Below are 18,514 nucleotides of genomic sequence, written 5' to 3'. Positions count from 1 at the left end.
GGTAATTTAACATAGAAACTGCAACAGTCCTCCACTCCTTACAAAGATCAGGCTGCCAGGAGAGCCGCTGTGACATAACTTAGCTGCCAGATCAGAAGCAATGAAAGAGAAGCAACTATGAAAAATGGGGACAGGTCAGAGAAAGACACTGGGTTGCTAAAGTCCCAGCCAGGACAAAATTGCCAGTGAGAGGATTCTCATCTATCCCCAACTCTTTTTCCAAAAAGCCCAAACCTTTAAGGTTTGTTATTCGCCATTAATGAGACAGCAAAATCTGTTTTACAAAAGCCACCCTGGGTGCCTCATCATCATAAATTATATAATCTTCTGTAACTTCTCTAAAAACAATTTTCACCCATTCTGAATTTTAAGAGACATCTTTTGTCTTTTAAATACCTAGGAGATCTCCAATATTTATTAAATGAATTGATGAAAATGGGCTGAGTTCTAGATAACCAGTTTACAAATGACCTTTTGAGAAGCAACCCACGCTGGACAGCACAATTCATAACAATGGGTGATATGCTTTAATACACATTTCATAACAATGGGTGATGTGTAAATTGCTTAGAGATTACTGTTATACACTATATATATTTTTTTCAACTTAATTGACAACATCTTCCATTTTTATCTAACAGGATAAATGTTCAGAAATAATGAAACTATTCTCTGCTGTAGATTGTTACAAACATTATCCACACAGTAGGAAAAGGAACAAGGAACAGAAATGCATCTTTTAATGAGCCAGTTATTTGTAAACTAATCATTGGCTACCCCAGAGATAGGTGGGGAACCCTCCACCCCCAAACAGAAACCTGACCTGTCTCCTTCACGAAAATTTCCAAATGCCTTTTAAGCACCGCAGTGACTAACACCCCTCACTGCACCCTTCCTTACCTGGCCTAGCACAATGTAAATACAACCCAGTAGATAACTGTGCTTTATCCCATTTTGAAATGATTAAACAGGAACCCAGGATGAAAATGGAAAAACAACCACATTTACCTGTTTCCTCAGTTCCTTATTATGTATGATATAGTATGCAATTATAGAAATGAACCCTCTGGAGAGGATACAAGGACAAACAAAGCACCTGTGTTGTCATGTGCTTAAGCACTATCTTACTACTTGCAAAATACCTTTTTATGGTCCTTAGACGACCAACTATTCTTTCTTCAGTTTTAGAAAGAAATCAATGTTGGGGCGCCTGGGTGGCTCAGTCGGTTAAGCGTCCGACTTCAGCTCAGGTCACGATCTCACAGTCTGTGAGTTCAAGCCCCGCATCGGGCTCTGGGCTGATGGCTCAGAGCCTGGAGCCAGCTTCGGATTCTGTGTCTCCCTCTCTCTCTGCCCCTCCCCCATTCATGCTCTGTCTCTCTCTGTCTCAAAAATAAATAAACGTTAAAAAAAAAAATTAAAAAATAAAAAAGAAAGAAATCAATGTTATTCTCTTATCCATCAACATGTCTAAAACCACTAGGTTCACTACTGTAACTAGCCAGTACTTTGTAAGTACTGATAAGGATATCTAATAGTTTCATTTAATTGCCAAATAAAAATTTCATTGCTTCTAACATCAAGATTCTGATTTGTCTCTTTTTCATCTAAGAAGATAAAAAGGTAAAAATGGGATATAGCCTATAAAGACCACTAAATATGTAAGGCAAATAAAATTTAAAAATATTAGTATGGAATACACAATGTATTTTATTGTGCTGTTGTAAACCATTGGTATAAAACATATCAACCTGACTAAATCCTCTTAAGGGATATTTTTTGGGGGGATATTAAAAATCTTACTAAAAGATTTCATATTAGACCAGTTTGGAAGACAACAGAATAAGAGGACCCTAGGCTTTCCTTGTCCCAAAACAATTAGATAATTATCAAATCATACTAAATACCCTAGAAATTTACCTGAAGGCGGGAAAACAAATCCCACAACTAAAGGTAGAGAAGAGGCCACAAAAAAGAAGGCATAAGTATGGAGACGTGGTTTGGGAGAAATGGATCGTGGCCGCTATGGTGGAAGGGAGAAGGGCTACAGACAGACAAACACACAAGGGAGCACGGAGGAATAAGAATCCCCATAGCACTTGGCTTGGAAAGTGAGAGGAGCCAAATTTTGTGAGTTCTTGCAATCAGCAGGGCTTAAAGCCTGGAGTTTTAAAGGTCAGCAGGCTTGGCCGGGACACAGCTGAGGGCACTGCCCTGCTCCTATAGAAAAGGCAGGCAAACAGCCCATGAACATACAGTGTGAAAACAGTGATCTGCAAAACAGCCAGGGCACACAGTGGGGAGGTTATCTGCTCATCTTGGAGCATGTCCCAGAGAGGGAGCATTCATAGATAGACTCCTCTGGGAAGAAAGGCCCTGGCAGAAGCCATTTCACTCCCCCTGCCCTTCAGCATAAGCACAGGGCCACCTGTGGGAACCAGTGCAACACCCACACTCCCTACCTAACTTGCTTACACCAAGCCCCCACGACCCACTGCCACCGTGCACTTGGGTGGAATTGCCCCTCCCATTCACATTTGCCTCAGTCCTAGCACTTTGGGCCCCTGGCCCAGAAGAGGGCCAAACCCTGAGCACATGGCACTTCCTGAGGTGGGAGATTTGCAGGGCCTCAGTTCTACTGGTGATAGTGACATGTCTCACTTCACAAACAGAACAGAGCACACCTAGTTAAAATGCACCACATTCAGGCTAGGGACCAAATACAGCCCATGGCAGACAAAGAGAACTTCTATAGATGATTGGCCTAAAGGACACAACAGGTGAGCACATGCAGCATACGTTGGAGGCATTCCCAGAAGTGCCAGGCCCTGGGGAACAGGGGACACTACACAATAGAGTACTATTGGACCTCTTCTTTATAAGGCCATTACCCTCAAGAACAGGAGATGTAGCTAAGTTTCCTAACACAGAGAAGCAGGCAAAGAGACTAAGACAAAATGAGAAGACATTTTGGAACTTGTTCCAAATGAAAAACAGGAAAAGGCCATGGGCAGAGATCTAAGTGAAACAGATATATGTAACATGTCAGAGAATTTAAAGTAATGATCATAAAAACATTCACTTGAGAAAAGAGTGGAAGACATCAGTGAGACCATTAACACAGAAATAATGAATAACCTAGAAGGGATAAAGGGCTAAGTAAATGAAATGAGAAACACACTTGATGGAATGAGCAACAGCCTAGAAGAACATAAACAAACTAATAATCTAGAAGACAGAGCAATGGAAAGTAATCAAGCTGAGAAAAAAGAATTACACAAAACGAGAATAGACTTAGAGAACTCAATGACTCCATCAAACATAGTAACATTCATATTATAGGAATCCCAGAAGAGAGAGGAAACGGGGATGAAAAATGTATTTGAAGAAATAATAGCTGAAAACTTACCTAACCTGGAGAAGGAAACAGATATCCAGATCCAGGAGACACAGAGGACCCTCCAAAAAAAATCAACAAAAGCAGACCCACACCAAAACATATAGTAATTAAAGTGGCAAAATAAAGAAACAATGTTTAAAGGAGCAAAACAAAAGAAGACAGTAACATACAAGGGAAACCCCATACAGCTATCAGTGGATCTTTCAGCAGAAACTTCCCAAGTCAGAAGGTAGTGGCATGTTAGTTCCAAAGTGCTATATGGGAAAAATCTGCAGCCAAGAACACTCTATCTAGCAAGGCTGTCATTCAGAATAGAAAGAGAGATCATGTGTTTCCCAGACAAAGGCTAAAGGAGTTCACGACTACCAAACAAGCCCTGAAAGAAATATTAAAGGGGAGTCTCTGAGTGGAACAGAGACCAGAAGGGATAGTATAATGGTAGGAAACAAAAAATCAGTAAAAATGAGTATTTCTGTAAAAAATCAGTCAAGGAACTTAAAAAATAAAAGGATGCAAAATATGAGAACATATATTTAAAATGTGGGGAGGAGAGGAGTAAAGAATGGGTTCAAACTTCAACGCCCATCAACTTAATATAGACTGCTATATGCCAAAGAGGTTACATACAAACCTAATGGTAAGCACATATATAAAACCACTAATAAACATGCAACAAAGAGAAAGAAATCCAAATATATTAAAGAAAACCAGAAAACCATGAGAGACAGACAAGAATGAATCAGAGACATCGTCAGAAACAATCACAAAAAAATAATGGCAATGAATACATATCTTATAATAATTACTTTTAATGTAAACGGATTAAACACTCCAGTCGAAAGATATAGGTTGACAGAATAGATAAAAAACAAGATCCTTCTTTTTTTTTTTTTTTTTAATTTTTTTTTTCAACGTTTATTTATTTTTGGGACAGAGAGAGACAGAGCATGAACAGGGGAGGGGCAGAGAGAGAGGGAGACACAGAATCGGAAACAGGCTCCAGGCTCTGAGCCATCAGCCCAGAGCCCGACGCGGGGCTCGAACTCACGGACCGCGAGATTGTGACCTGGCTGAAGTCGGACGCTTAACCGACTGCGCCACCCAGGCGCCCCATAAAAACAAGATCCTTCTACATACTGCCTGCAAGAGACTCCTTTTAGATCTAAAAACACTGGCAGATTTAAAGTGAGGGGATGAAGAAACATCTACCATGCAAATAATGTCAAACGAAAGCTGGAATAGCAATACTTTTTATCGGACAAAGTAGATTTTAAAACAAAAACTGTGGGGCTCCTGGGTGGCTCAGTTGGTTGAGTGTCCAACTCGGCTCAGGTTCTGGTCTTGTGGTTCGTGGGTTCGAGCCCCACAATGGGCTCTGTTCTGGCAGCTTGTTCAGAGCCTGGAGCCTGCTTTGGATTCTGCATCTCCATCGCTCTCTGCCCCTCCCCCGCTTGTGCTTTCTCTCTGTCTCTCAAAAATAAATGTAAAACAAAAACTGTAACAAGAGACAAAGGATGCTATATAATAAAAAAGGGGACAATCCAACAAGAAGATATAACGATTGTAAATATTTATGCCTCCAACATAGAAACACCAAATACATAAAACAGTTAATAACAAACATAAAGGAATTAATTGATAAGAATACAATAATAATAAGGGACTTTAACACACCCTACTTACATCAACGGACAGATGACCTAAAGAGGAAATCAATAAAGAAACAATGACTTTGAATGAACAGATGGATTTAGCAAATATATTCATAACATTCCATCCTAAAACAGAATACACATTCCTTTCAATTGCACGCAGAACATTCTCCAGAATAGATCACATGTTAGCCCAGAAAACAAGCCTCAACAAATTCAAGATCAAAGACACACTATGCGTCTTTTCTGACCACAATGCTAGGAAACCAGAAGTCAACCACAAGAAAAAATCTGGAGATGGCAAGGGAGGTTAAAAAACAATGAATGCGTAAATCAGGAAATAAAAGAATAGATTGCAAAGTACACAGAAACAAATGAAAACACAACCGTTCAAAACCTTTGGAATGCAACCAAAAACGATTCTAAGAGGGAAGTTTAAAGCAATACAGGACAATCTCAAAAAGCAATAAAAGTCTCAAATGAACAACCTAACCTTACACCTAAAGAGGCTAGAAAAAGAACAAACAAAACCCCAAACCAGCATAAGGAAGGATATAATAAATATTACAGCAGAAATAAATGATATAGAAACTAAAAAAAGCAATAGAATAGAGCAATGAAATCAGGAGCTAATTCTTTGAAAAACTCAACAAAATTGATAAACCTCTAGCCAGACTCATCAAGAAAAAAAGAGAAAGGACTCAAATAAATAAAATCACAAATGAGAGAGAAGAAATAACAACCAACACCACAGAAATACAATTATGAGAATATTATGAAAAACAATATACCAATAAATTGGACAGCCTAGAAGAAATGGATAAAGTCCTAAAAACGTATAAGCTACCAAAACTGAAACATAAAACTGGAACAGACTTATTGCTAGCAAAGAAACTGACTCACTAATCAAAAAACTCCAAACAAACAACAGGCCAGGACCAGACAGCTTCCCAGGCAAATTCTACCAAACATTTTAAAAAAATTTTTGATGTTTATTAATTTTGAGAAAGACAGAAAGAGACAGAGGGCAAGCAGGGGAGGGGCAGAAGAGAGGGAGACACAGAACTGAGGAAGGCTCCAGGCTCCAGGCTCTGAGCTGTCAGCACAGAACCCAATGTGGGGCTCGAACTCACGAACTGTGAGATCATGACCTGAGCCGAAGTCAGACGTTTAACCAACTGAGCAACTCAGGTGTCCCTCTACCAAACATTTAAAAAAGAATTAATACCTATTCTTCTCAAACTATTCCAAAAAATGGAAAAGGAAGGAAAACATCCAAATTCATTCGATGAGGCCAGCATTACTCTGATATCAAACCAGATAAAGACACCACTAACTCCAGGCCAATATCTCTGATGAACACAGATGAAAAATTCTCAACAAATTACTAGCAAACCAAATCCAACAATACATTAAAAAATTATTCACTACGATCATGTGGGATTTATTCTTGGGCTACAAGAGTGGCTGATTATTCGCAAATCAATTAATGTGATATAGCACACAAATAAGAGAAAGCATAAGAACCACATGATCATTTCCATAGATGTAGAAAAAGCATCTGACAAAGTACAACATCCATTCATGATAAAGACCCTCAGTAAAGTAGGTTTAGAGGGAATACACCTCAATGCAGTAAATGACATATGTGAAAAACCCATAGCTAACATCATCCTGCATGGGGAAAAATGGAGAGCTTTTCACCTCAGGTCATGGAAAAGACAAGGATGTCCACTCTCACCTCTTTTTTTCAATACAGTACTGGAAGTTCCCGCCACAGCAATCAGAAGAAAAGGCTTCCAAACTGGTAAGGAAGTAGTAAGACTTTCACTGTTTTCAGAAGACATGGTCACACCATATATAGAAAACACAAAAGATTCCACCAAAAAACTATTAGAACTGATAAATGAATTCAGCAGAGTTGCAGGATACAAAATCAATGTACAGAAATCTTGCATTTTTATACACCAATACTGCAGCAGCAGCAAGAGAAATTAAGAGGACAATCCCATTTACATTTGCACCAAAAATAGTAAGACACCTAGGAATAAATCTAACCAAAGAGGTGAAAGACCTGTACTCTGAAAACTGTAAAACACTCATGAAAGAAATTGAAGACAACACAAAGAAATGGAAAGACATTTCATGCTCATAAACTGGAAGAACAAATATTGTTAAAATGTCTATACAACCAAAGCAACTTACACATTTAATGCAATCTCTATCAAAATGCCAACAGCATTTTTCACAGAAGTAGAACAATTCTAAAATCTGTATGGAACCACAAAAAACCCCGAATAGCCAAAGCAATCTTGAAAAAGCAAAGCAAAGCTGGAGGCATCATAACTCTGGACTTTAAGATATATTACAAAGCTGTAGTAATCAAAACAGTATGGCACAAAAATAGATACACAGATCAATGGAACTGATTAGAAAGCCCAGAAATAAACCCACTACATATCAATTAATCTTCAACAAAACAGGAAAGAATATCCAATGGGAAAAAGACAGTCTCTTCAACAAAGAGCGTTGGGAAAACTGGCCAGCTACAAGCAAAAGAATGAAACTGGACTGCTTTCTTACACCATACACAAAATAAATTAAAAATGGATTAAAGACCTGAATGTCAGACCTGAAATCATAAAAATCCTAGAACACGGGCAGTAACTTCTTTGGCTGTAGCAACTTCTTTCTAGATATGTCTCCTGAGGCAAGGGAAACAAAAGCAGAAATAAACTATTGAGACTATGTCTAAATAAAAAGTTTCTGCACAGCAAAGGAAACCATCAACAAAACTAAAAGAGACAACCTACTGAGTGGGAGAATATATTTCAAAATGACGTATCTAATAAAGTGTTTGAATCCAAAATATATATAGAACTTCTACAACTCAACACCCACAAAACAAATAATCCAATTAAAAAATGGACTAAAGACATGAACAGATAGTTCTCCAACAAAGACATACAGATGGCCAAAAGATAAATCAAAAGATCCTCAACATCAATTCCCCATCAAGGAAATGCAAATCAAAACTACAATGAGATATCACCTCTCACCTGTCAACATGGCTAAAATCAACAACACAAGAAACAACAGGTGTTGGCGAAGATGTGGAGATAAAGGAACACTTTTGCATTGTTGGTGGAAATGCAAACTGGTGCAGCCAATCTGGAAAACAGTATGGAGATTCCTCAAAAAGTTAAAAATACAACTACCCTACGATCCAGTAATTTTACTACTGTGTACTTACCCCCAAAACACAAAAACACTAATTCAAAGGGATACATACACCCCTATATTTACAGCAGCATTATTTACAATAGCCAAGATATGGAAGCAGCCCAACTGTTCCTCCATTGAGGAATAAAGAAGAGGTGGTGTGTGTGCATGTGTACATATATATGTATACATACATATATGTGTATATATGTGTATACACACACACAATGGATTATTCAGCCATGAAAAAGAATGAAATACTGCCATTTGTGAAGACATGGATGGAACTAGAGAGTATAATGCTAAGTGAACTAGTCAAAGACAAATATCATGATTTCACACATACGTGGAATTTAAGAAACAAAACAAATGAGCAAAGGGGAAAAGACAGACAAACCAAAAAACAGACTCTTAATTATGGAGTACAAACATGGTTACCAAGGGGGAGGTGGGGGGGATGTGTTAAATAGGTGATGGGGATTAAGGAAGGCACTTGTGATGAGCACTGGGTGATGGAATCACTATATTGTACACCAGAAATGAATACTACACTGTATGTTAAATAGCTGAAATTAAAATAAAAACTTAAAAACATATAAAAAACAAATAGGCTTCATATTAGAGAATAAAATATACCAGTCTGATTTGAAAATGGGCAGGAATAAGCTATTAAAGAGATACAAATTTTACTAGTGCATTAAGTATGCCCTGCTAGATTAGAAAACTTTACGGTAGGTAATTCATTCTTCTAATTAAAAGCATCCCAGAAAACTGATGTTAAGGCAATTTTACATTCCTTACGTATAATGGCTTGAGGAACCACAAACTAAAGGAATTTACACTCATTTTGTTTTTAAAAGTTAGACCCATCAACTATTTCCCATTTTCAATCAAATCATAAATTACTATATTATAAAAATTGGAAATCATTTTAAAGATTTAGTTAGGAAAAAAACTGGGTGAAAAAAACTTAAGAGAAAACTATGAATGAGACCATTCTAAAATCACTACTGAAGATACTCAAAATGCTAGGACCTAAGACAAGAGAAGGTTTTAAGGCTTAGAAAACCATAGTTGGTAATACTTTGATCTCCTTACAATGGTGTAGATTTCCACTTTAAAATTCAATTTAAAAGACCACTTGTTAAGGAAACTTGGCTCTGTTTTAAGTAACTACCCGTCTAAATTATCGTTAGTAGAATCTTAAACTCCTGGGAAGAAATGAACAAAACAGAACTTAAGTAAAACGGGATTCTCCAAAATACTTTGTCCAATTAAATTTAAGGAAAGAAACAAAAAGCAAAACCTCACAACTAAACCCAAAAATATGCTTTCCCTTTGTATTTCAAACCACCACGTTGTCAAGTAAAAACTGAACTTTATTTTGTTCAAGTGGGTTTTCTGGCCTGACATTTCATCTTTTAAGTGTGTTGGCCAACAATGCTTTAGCAAAGTATAGTTCAGTTTACTTCATGTAATTTGGTAACTAGGGGGAAAAACTTTGCACATTTTCCTTTAATCATTCTTTCCTTTACTAATTTGTGTGGGTTTCAAACAAAATTAATGGGGCAGCAATACTCTGAAGTGTCCAACAGGCATATTAACACAATGTTGTGTTGTGCCACTCTAAGTTCTCCAGGGTTAAAACTACAGTTCATTTAACTCGTGATTCACATTCCTTTTCACAGAAATCCTGTAGTGACCCTAATGGAGTAAGGGCAGGGGATCGGCCTTTACAACAGGGATAAGGAGCACGAGTGATCACCAGGAGCAAACGAGTTTGAAACGGAGCCCAGTGGAGTGGGACGAGGGAATCCAGCATGTTTCCCGAGGGCAGATAGGTGTCCTCCACACCCCGGCCACAGGCAGAGGAACGTGGCTGGCTGCTGCGGCACCCCTACTAGCACCCCTACTAGGTCCTCGCCCACCTCTTCCTCGGGAAGGGACGTACCTGCTCAGCAAGGGCGGGGAAGTGCACTCGATTCAGCTTGGCGGGGAAAACCCACTTCTCAAGCCCCACTCCCTTTCTCCAGGGCCGAGCCCCAGGAGCCGTTACCTAACTGACCCGCTCTCCTCGGCAGAGCCCTCGCCCAGGCCGGCCCAATCCGACCCGGCCAAGGCCAAAAGGCCGAGCTCCTGGGGAAAGCGTGCGCTCGGCCGGTGACGCCCAAGCCTCCCGGGCCCGACCCCGCCACAGCCGCCTGAGCCCCGAGCCCCGAGCCCCGCGGCGGGCAGGCGGGCGGCGCCGGCTGGGGCCCGCCTCAGCCCCTCGCCGCGCCCCCCCCAACCACGCACCCCAAAGCCCCGCCTCCTGCCGTCCATCCCTCCATCCCTCCTCCATCCACCTCCTCCCCACTGCGGCGCCAGCTTCACCTGCCTCATCCGGCCGCCGCCACTCGCCCGCTTCTTCCCTCGGGCTCGCGCAGCGCCACGACCCCAGACCGGCCGCCCCCCGCCCCACAGCCCCGCGCTCTGTCCCGAACGCGCCCTCTCCTCCTCCTTCACCTGCCCCCGCCCCGAACCTCTACCTTGTAGGAGTCAGTAGCTAGGAGGATGTTGAAATCGGCGTCTGCCGCAGCATTCATCTCGGGCGGGAGTGTGCGGGCCACGCGCCGCGAGCTGCCCAGCGCGGCGGCGAGGAAGGAGAAAAATGGGCTTCACCGCGCTCCGTTGCTTAAGTCACCGCTCGGCCGGAGGGGCGGGGGAGAAGAGGGGGGAAGCGGAGTGGGGAGGAGGGGCCACAGGAGGGCGGGCCCGGGAGCCGTGACGCGGCGGGGGGTGGTGGCGGCGGCAGCTCTCGCGCTCTCAGCCCGGGGACTCCGACCGATTCCTCACCTCGGCTCACCGCCCCCGCCCCATCATCCCGGAGCAGAGGCGAGGGGCGGGGCGCGGCCGCGCGTGCGCAACGCGCGGGGGGGGGCGGGGCTGGGCGGAGAGGACGTGAGGCACGCGCTCTTTTTCCCGCACGCTGGCTCCGGGAAACCGGAGGCTGCTGGGCAGTCCCGGCCGGGGTTCTGTGTTCCTGCCTCGGTTTCATTTCCCGGCGGGACGGTGAGGGGCGGGGGAGGGGTAATTCCCAGCCTCGCTCCTTCTGCGATTAGCCGGTTCGCCCGCCGCGTGACACCTTCCCGTCCTACCCAGTCCTGGCCCGTTTTCTGAGTCCTCCAGAAGTCACGCCACCCGGCTGGGGGCCGAGGAGCCTCCCTCTGCCGCTCTCCCCATCCCCCCCCCCGCGCAGTTACTTACCTTTGTCTCCGGCTGGGATTGAAAAGCGAGCCTTTTGCCTCCATCCCTCTTGTCCCTTTTGGTCCTTCTAACCCACTCTTTAAAATCGGAAGAGCTGCGGTGAGGAATAAGGTCTGAGGGGCCCCTTTACTCTGCCACATCGACTCCGCTTTCCTCCGCCTGTGTGGCTGAGCTCTTTGATCCTTTGAATGATGTTTTGATATTTTCCCAGAGAAAATACCCTGCGCGGGAAGGCGGGGGTTGAATTCAGTCCTCACATCTAATGAAAGTACAAGGCCTGATTGAATCTAATAGTGCCCGGAAGTAAACGGCAACGGGCCAAGATTTTGACACGGTGCAAAACTGACTTTCATCATTGTTAGAATCGTTAAATCTTGGGAAATGGTTTGGCAACCTCCAAATAAGAAGCAAGGGAAACGACGTCAGATGACTTCATCTAAGTACAGACCATCCACTTGCGCAGTTCCCATACGTGGTTGCATTTTTGCGTGAAACAGATTTCCTTTGTCCACATGGTCAGTAGCTGGTGCTGCCTTTTTATTTTATTTTATTTTATTTTATTTTATTATTATTATTTTTTTAGTTGTAAGATTTAGGTTTTACAAGATACAAGTAGCCATGGAGGGGACGGTTCAGTGAAAACTGGTACAGGAACTTAACAGACTATTTTTCAAGTTAGTGAAAATCTCTCATTTTATCTGCAGAGTGGGGTGGAAACAGGTACATTGTGAATGGAGAAATTCATCACAAGAAAACGGAGACCTCTTCAATTAATAGCAACTTCGGTCTAGACTATGGTCTTGGAGTAAGTACAGGTTCTGGACAGTCACCTTCATCTATGGAGTCTGTACAGGCAAAGATCATGGAAGTGGTGAGATACCAAGGTAGTAAGTGACAATACACTCACCAGAGTAGTAAATAATAATACATTTAGAGTAATTTTCACCAAAAAGGTTGAAAACAAAAGAGGCTTTTTTTTTGGTTGACTCTGTGTTTACTGGGGAAAATAACTTTTTAAAACATTTAAGTGAATTATTTAAAATTTTTTTATTTTGGGAAATTTTAAGTCATGCAGTGTGATTCAAAGAAGGAAAATGATCCTGTATGCCTCCCTTAATTTGGTGCTTGTTTCTTCATTTTAAAATTTCCATAACCTACTTTACTTAAATGACAAATTTTTTTGGCTTCGCTTCCTGGAATCCATGTATGTATAACTGACCATTGTTCTATGCTGCCTTACACAAGAAAAAAATAGGGTTCTGATTACAAAATGGGCTTTGTTTATGGTAGCATTTTTTTAAGGCAAAATAAAATTTGATCTTACAGTCTTGGCGTTGTATTTGCACTGTTAAGGTGAAAAAGTTTAATATCAGGACAAGCAAAAATGTTAATATTTCATTGACATTGCTTGTTAAATGTAGAGAGTCACAAGGCCTACACACATTATCAGTGACTTAAACCATCAACGCCATCTCCAGAGGAAAAGAAGATATGTTAGCAACAGAAAATCACCATTTTTCTAAGACAGAATCAGGCACACTGTATGTAACTACCTACATGCTTGATGCAGGACCAATTTTGAATTAATTGGGGTTTAGAACCATGAAATTATTACCAAATACAAAGTTTAGATTTCGTTTTGAAATAGCCTCCCTTGAAAGACAGTTTAACAGCTAGCATTTAGTATGTTTATCTAGTAGCATGTAAAAGTTTCTGAGAAACTGTTCTCGTGAGTACCCACACATGACAAATAATGTCAATACAAAGACTTATTTAGGCCCCTTCACTTTATTCAAAGCCCTGGATTAATCTACCATTCCTACCAAATAGCCAGTCAAGCAGGGTGAATTGGGCATCCAGCTCCTTATTTGTATCCCTCAGAGTGCTATGAAAGTTTGCCACTCATACATTTGATCAGGCAAAGTGGGTGTTACTACATCACTTCTGTTGCCCCACACTCTTCCAGACAGACTTTGGTACATGTTTGTGTTTAAAGGTTGCCTCAGATATTCCGGTCTGACCACGTTTCACTTCAGTAAGAAACACTGTCAAAACAAAAACAAAACAAAAACAGGAAAAAAAAAAGTAAACCCCAAACAGAGAAGTAGGTCTGGGATTCACCCATCTGCAACTCCTGACAATGGTCCTATCCATCACCCTTTATAATTTCCTCTAGCTTTATCAAGCATCAACAGTTGTCACAAAGACAAAAAGAAAACCTTTTTAATTACACAGAAGTTCATTCAAACTTCCATGGCACTTTGGGGACCATCCAGAGTTGTGATTTCCCAAGGAAAAGGACTCATCTACAGAAAGATGTGGGTCTTCGTGGATCCGATTATCAGTGCTGGTGACCCTTTAATGACTCAGTCTGCTGGGTTCACTGCAGTCACACAGAGACACCCAGGAGACTGCTGAGTCTTCTGAAAGTACAGAAGTGATAGAATAAGTGTAACCCACATACAGGAAGGATTAGCACACATACATGGATTGTGCACAGTCATTCCATTGCAAATGTCCTGTGGTCTGCTACACCCACTATGTACCTGGGCAGTGCTGGGTTGATCATCCATCTGATGTTAAACCCTCCACATGTCATATCCTGCAAGAAGTTTCCCAATCTATGTATGCTGCATCAATTTCCCCATCTTTATTAGTTGTGTTTTTGTTTCCTATTATATCCAAACATACATTTTTCTAATTCCAAACAAATAAAGTGGGAAATAATGGTAAAGAGCAAAAATAAAAAGGTTTGATTCATCTGTAGAAGTAAGGCGGGGGCCCCTGGGTGGCTCAGTCATGTAAGCACCCAACCCTTGATTTTGGCTCAAGTCATGATCTCATGATTCCTGGGATTAAGCCCCACTGACAGCATGGATCCTGCTTGGGATTCTATCAAAATAAATAAATAAACTTAAAAAAATAAAGTAAGACAAATGTGCATATGTTATGATGCTATGTATGGGGATTTGGGGGTCATAAGTATTTATGCGTTTTCCTGATGGTCACCTTAGGACTCAATGGCCAAAATCAATGATGGAGAGAAAGACCATTAGAACTATAAAAACTGTCAAGATTTTTTATTGCAGTGTTTTCCTAAGTGTGGTTTGCTTATCACTGATGGCATATGATGTGTGTCAGAGGTACTCAGATAAATGTTTCTTATTTCAGTAAGTATGTGTTTATTTCTAGTGGATTTTAGAAAAGTATAACTGACATATAAGACTCAATTTTTCTTGGAAATTAATACTTAGGATGAAGCCACAGTGAGGGATACTCAGACTGGTGAAACTTACTATTTTCCTTGCCTTTCCTATCTTATGACTGAGGATTTTCATAACCTTGATATAAGACTAGTTTTCTTTTTTTTTCCAAGTTTATTTATTTATTTTGAGGGGGTGGGAGGGAGAGAGAGAGAGAGAGAGAGAGAGAGAGAGAATCCCAAGCAGGCTCCACGCTGTCAGCACAGAGCCTCACTTGGGGCTTGATCTCATGAACTGCAAGATCATGACCTGAGTTGAAATCAAGAGTCAGATATGCTTAACCATCTGAGCCATCCAGGTGCCCCCAGACTGGTTTTCTTGCCTTTTTCTATCTTTATCCAGGGGTATTAATCATACTATTCTGGGGCCAACTTCATGCCCAAATACCTTTTCCCTATTTTTCAGAGGAGAGAAAGGGGCTCTTCATGCACAGAGAAATCCTTATGGCCTTCTCTGAAATTCAGCATTCTGAGTTGGGCACATGGACTGGATTTCCCACAGATACTTCATGCTATAAGCTACATATAAGGATATTAATCTGCTCTTCAAATTCATCCAAACTCAGTAAGAATGAACACAAGTATCACCCCCAAAAGTGAGCAGTATGTCTGTATATACTACTCAGTTAAAATAATCCAATTTAATTAAAGCTCGTGGTGCCTGCCAAGGCTTTTTAAGTGTTCTTTTTAAGTGTTTGCTGAGCCACACCTATGATACTATAGGCACTCACATAAAAATGGTTCTAGGTTTTGTTTCTTGAGGGTACACCAACCTTGCAGAACAATCAAGAACTTGTAAAACAAACAAAATGGTTTAGGACTTATCATCTTCTCTTTCCTTCCAAATTGTCCCAGCTCTTCCCTTCTTAAGGTTTCAAAGAGACTCACTTCAATGCATTGATTACTCTTGGATTTGGGAGTCATTCTCTCCGCTCTTTGCTCTGGTTGATGGTGGGCTGTTCTAGCCCACTTGTCATCACTCTGTAGCCACATGTCCTGAACTTGTGCTCAGATGGTGGCTTTGTACCTCTGTAAATTGTAGTGTTGGGTAAGGCTCTTGGACCACCAGTGATTACAGCTCATCATACACCCTTAAAAAGAATTCTGGCTTGTGTAGTTCTCTCAGATACTTGGGACAACTTCTCAAGGGCTTACCCAGAGGATATTGGAATGTACCATCCTGGTTGTTTTTTTTTTTAAGTTTATTTATTTGTTCTGAAAGAGAGAGTATAAGTGGAGGAGGGGCAGAGAGAGAGGGAGAGAGAGAATTCCAAGCAGGCTCCACACTGTCAGCTCAGAGCCTGATGTGGGGCTCGAACTCGCACCATGAAATCACAACCTGATCCAAGAGTTGGATGCTTAACTGACTGAACCACCCAGGCACCCCTATGTATCATCCTGTTTTAATAAAAAGGACTCCCTCACTTTTCTCGGATAGAATGCTTTTGATTCCAAGTATCACAACTGCTATTAAAAGTAGCTTAAGGAATAGAGGTTTAATTTCATCCACAGAAGGGAGTCTCGAGGTAGGTTTTTCTAGGGTGGGTCCAGTAACTCAAAGATATCAAGATTCTTGCTCTTTTCCATTTTTTCCCCTCTGTGACCTTCCATGTACTGAATATGTGTCCTTGTCACACACATCAAAAGGTGACTGCCACAGCTCTATCACGACCTCACACAAGAACATGCAAGAGCAAGGGAAGAAAGTAGGGTTTTGTATGAACGCATCTCTCTCTGTATTAGATGTGAAAACCTCTCCAAGAGGCCCCAGCAGACTTCCCTTGGGCCCTCCTGGTCACAGTGGGAGGTTTGCCTGTGACCTAGCTGTGAAGGAGGATGAAACAGTGTGAGTGCTGGCCTACTCCGTTTGTGGAAACGAGAGGAAAGCTTCACCTATAAGAAAGAAGGGGGTTAGGAATGTCTGCTGCTCGGGAAGCATCAGTGATTACCAGCTAGGAGCCCAGATACCTCAGAGGTCTGTCTCAGAGTGAATTGATTCTCTGTCTCCATAAAGGAATCTCCCCTGAGATTTGGCCTCTTAGGTCTCTTCGTTACCAGGTAAATAACCTCCTCATTTCTGGGGCTCCAGAACCAACCTCCAGAACATGTAAAATGAGTCCTATCTCTGCCACTTATCTTCCTCTGCCACCTTCCTTCCAGGCCCCTGCCCCTGGTTTTGCTACAGTAAAGCAACAAAAGGTGATGTGCACTCCTTATGCAGGCTCAGGAAAATGTGTGCGGGCTAGCAAACATGTTCACACTTTTTTTCTAGCGCAATCATTAAAATCTCTGAGGAAGCACAAGATATCGACTTATTCTCAGAGACATTTATTCAACTAGTTTCACTGTAATCTTACACCATGTGCCCACTGTATCATTACACTGAATCTAACACAGTATTGGCTCTCATGTTGTCAATCACGGTTTTTAAGGACCGTCTAGATACATTTTCATGTATTAATGCTCAAACTTTTAAAAATTAATAGGATCTTCTGTTTAAAAAATTATTATCACTGTCCTCCCAAAGCACCTAATTCCACAGAGCACTATTCTAGCTGGGAAATAAAACAGTGTAACACATTTTACGCAGAGGTTTAATATTAAACATAGGAAAGTAACAGATTGATTTAAAAATTCATAATTTTCACTGACAAAGAGGGAGACCAAGCTCAAGATGGGCTCAAAGGGATGGTTGCCTCTCAGAAAGGCCTTTATTTGAGTTCTATTGTTTCATGAGCACCTCCTACGCTTAAGATCTTCTTGGACCTACAAGGATTTAAATGATACAAACTCTGCCCTCTAGAGGCAAACAATTTTATGGGGAAACCCAAGAATCAGTTTTCCCGCCTTCATGTCCCCTCAGAAATGGTGTACATTAGCCTTGCTCTGCTGACCTCCCACCTCGAATCACTTGCTGCTCCTACGGCTCGAATTGCAGGCTTCTGAGTGATGGGGCCCCGTCTGCAAGGACCACCGTGGAAGGCAGAGAAACATGGGACAGGCTTTACCTTTTTAAAAGCACGTCCCTTGTTAGAGCACATTATTCCATACAGAGTCTATTAGGATGCAGTCAGACTTATCTGGCTGCGCGAGAAACTAAAAGAAACAGTGCCCTAAATAAGATTTAAGTTTACTTCTTTCTCTGGGAATAAGCAGTGCAGAAATGATAAAAATGCCTTCGGAATTCATGCTCTTTCTCTGTGCTCCTGCTTTGCTATCTTCAGTGCAAGGCTCTGATCCTGTGGTCTAAATCGGCTACTCCAACACTGGTCATCAACTTGGCCTCAGTTTGGCTGCTGGGGGCACCCGGGTTGCTCAGTCAGTTAAGTGTCCGACTCTTGATTTCAGTTTGGGTCATGATTTCACGGTATGTGCGTTCAAGACCCACACGGGCTTTGCACTGACCTCGTGGAGCGTGCTTGAGATTCTCTGTCTCCCCTCTCTCTCTCAAAAATAAATGAACATTGAAAAAAAATATGGCTGCTGTATGCAGAAGAGACTAGACAGGATACGAGAGTGTGGAAAGCAGCTAAGTGACCATTGCAGTCCACGTGAGAGACTGAACTTGGATTAAGAGGGTTGGATTAAGAGGGCAGTAGTGGAAAGAGGATAAAAGATCAGAGATATTTGGAAAGTTAACAGGACTTGCTGAGAAATAAGGTGCGTGGGAGAGTAGGAGGAGATTCTTTAGGACTAGATGGAGAAGAGTGGAATCAATGATTCTTCTTAGGT

At 41.6% G+C, this 18,514-nt stretch overlaps 1 protein-coding gene across 1 annotated transcript in view; it reads right to left on the bottom strand.

Annotated features, from left to right (window-relative positions):
- NAMPT (nicotinamide phosphoribosyltransferase) overlaps positions 1 to 11,114 on the bottom strand; it is a 39,584-nt gene extending 28,470 nt beyond the window's left edge. Inside the window, exon 1 of the mRNA XM_047849564.1 lies at positions 10,803 to 11,114. Within this exon, the coding sequence (XP_047705520.1) occupies positions 10,803 to 10,859 (57 nt within the window). The 5' untranslated portion in view covers positions 10,860 to 11,114. The remainder of the gene's footprint in view (positions 1 to 10,802) is intronic.
- Between the last annotated feature and the right edge of the window lie 7,400 nt (positions 11,115 to 18,514).

Source organism: Prionailurus viverrinus, chromosome A2 (genome assembly GCF_022837055.1).
Source record: "Prionailurus viverrinus isolate Anna chromosome A2, UM_Priviv_1.0, whole genome shotgun sequence".
Classification (NCBI taxonomy): Eukaryota; Metazoa; Chordata; class Mammalia; order Carnivora; family Felidae; genus Prionailurus; species Prionailurus viverrinus.
Note: the sequence above shows the minus strand (reverse complement) of the source record. Positions and strands in the feature narration are given on the sequence as shown.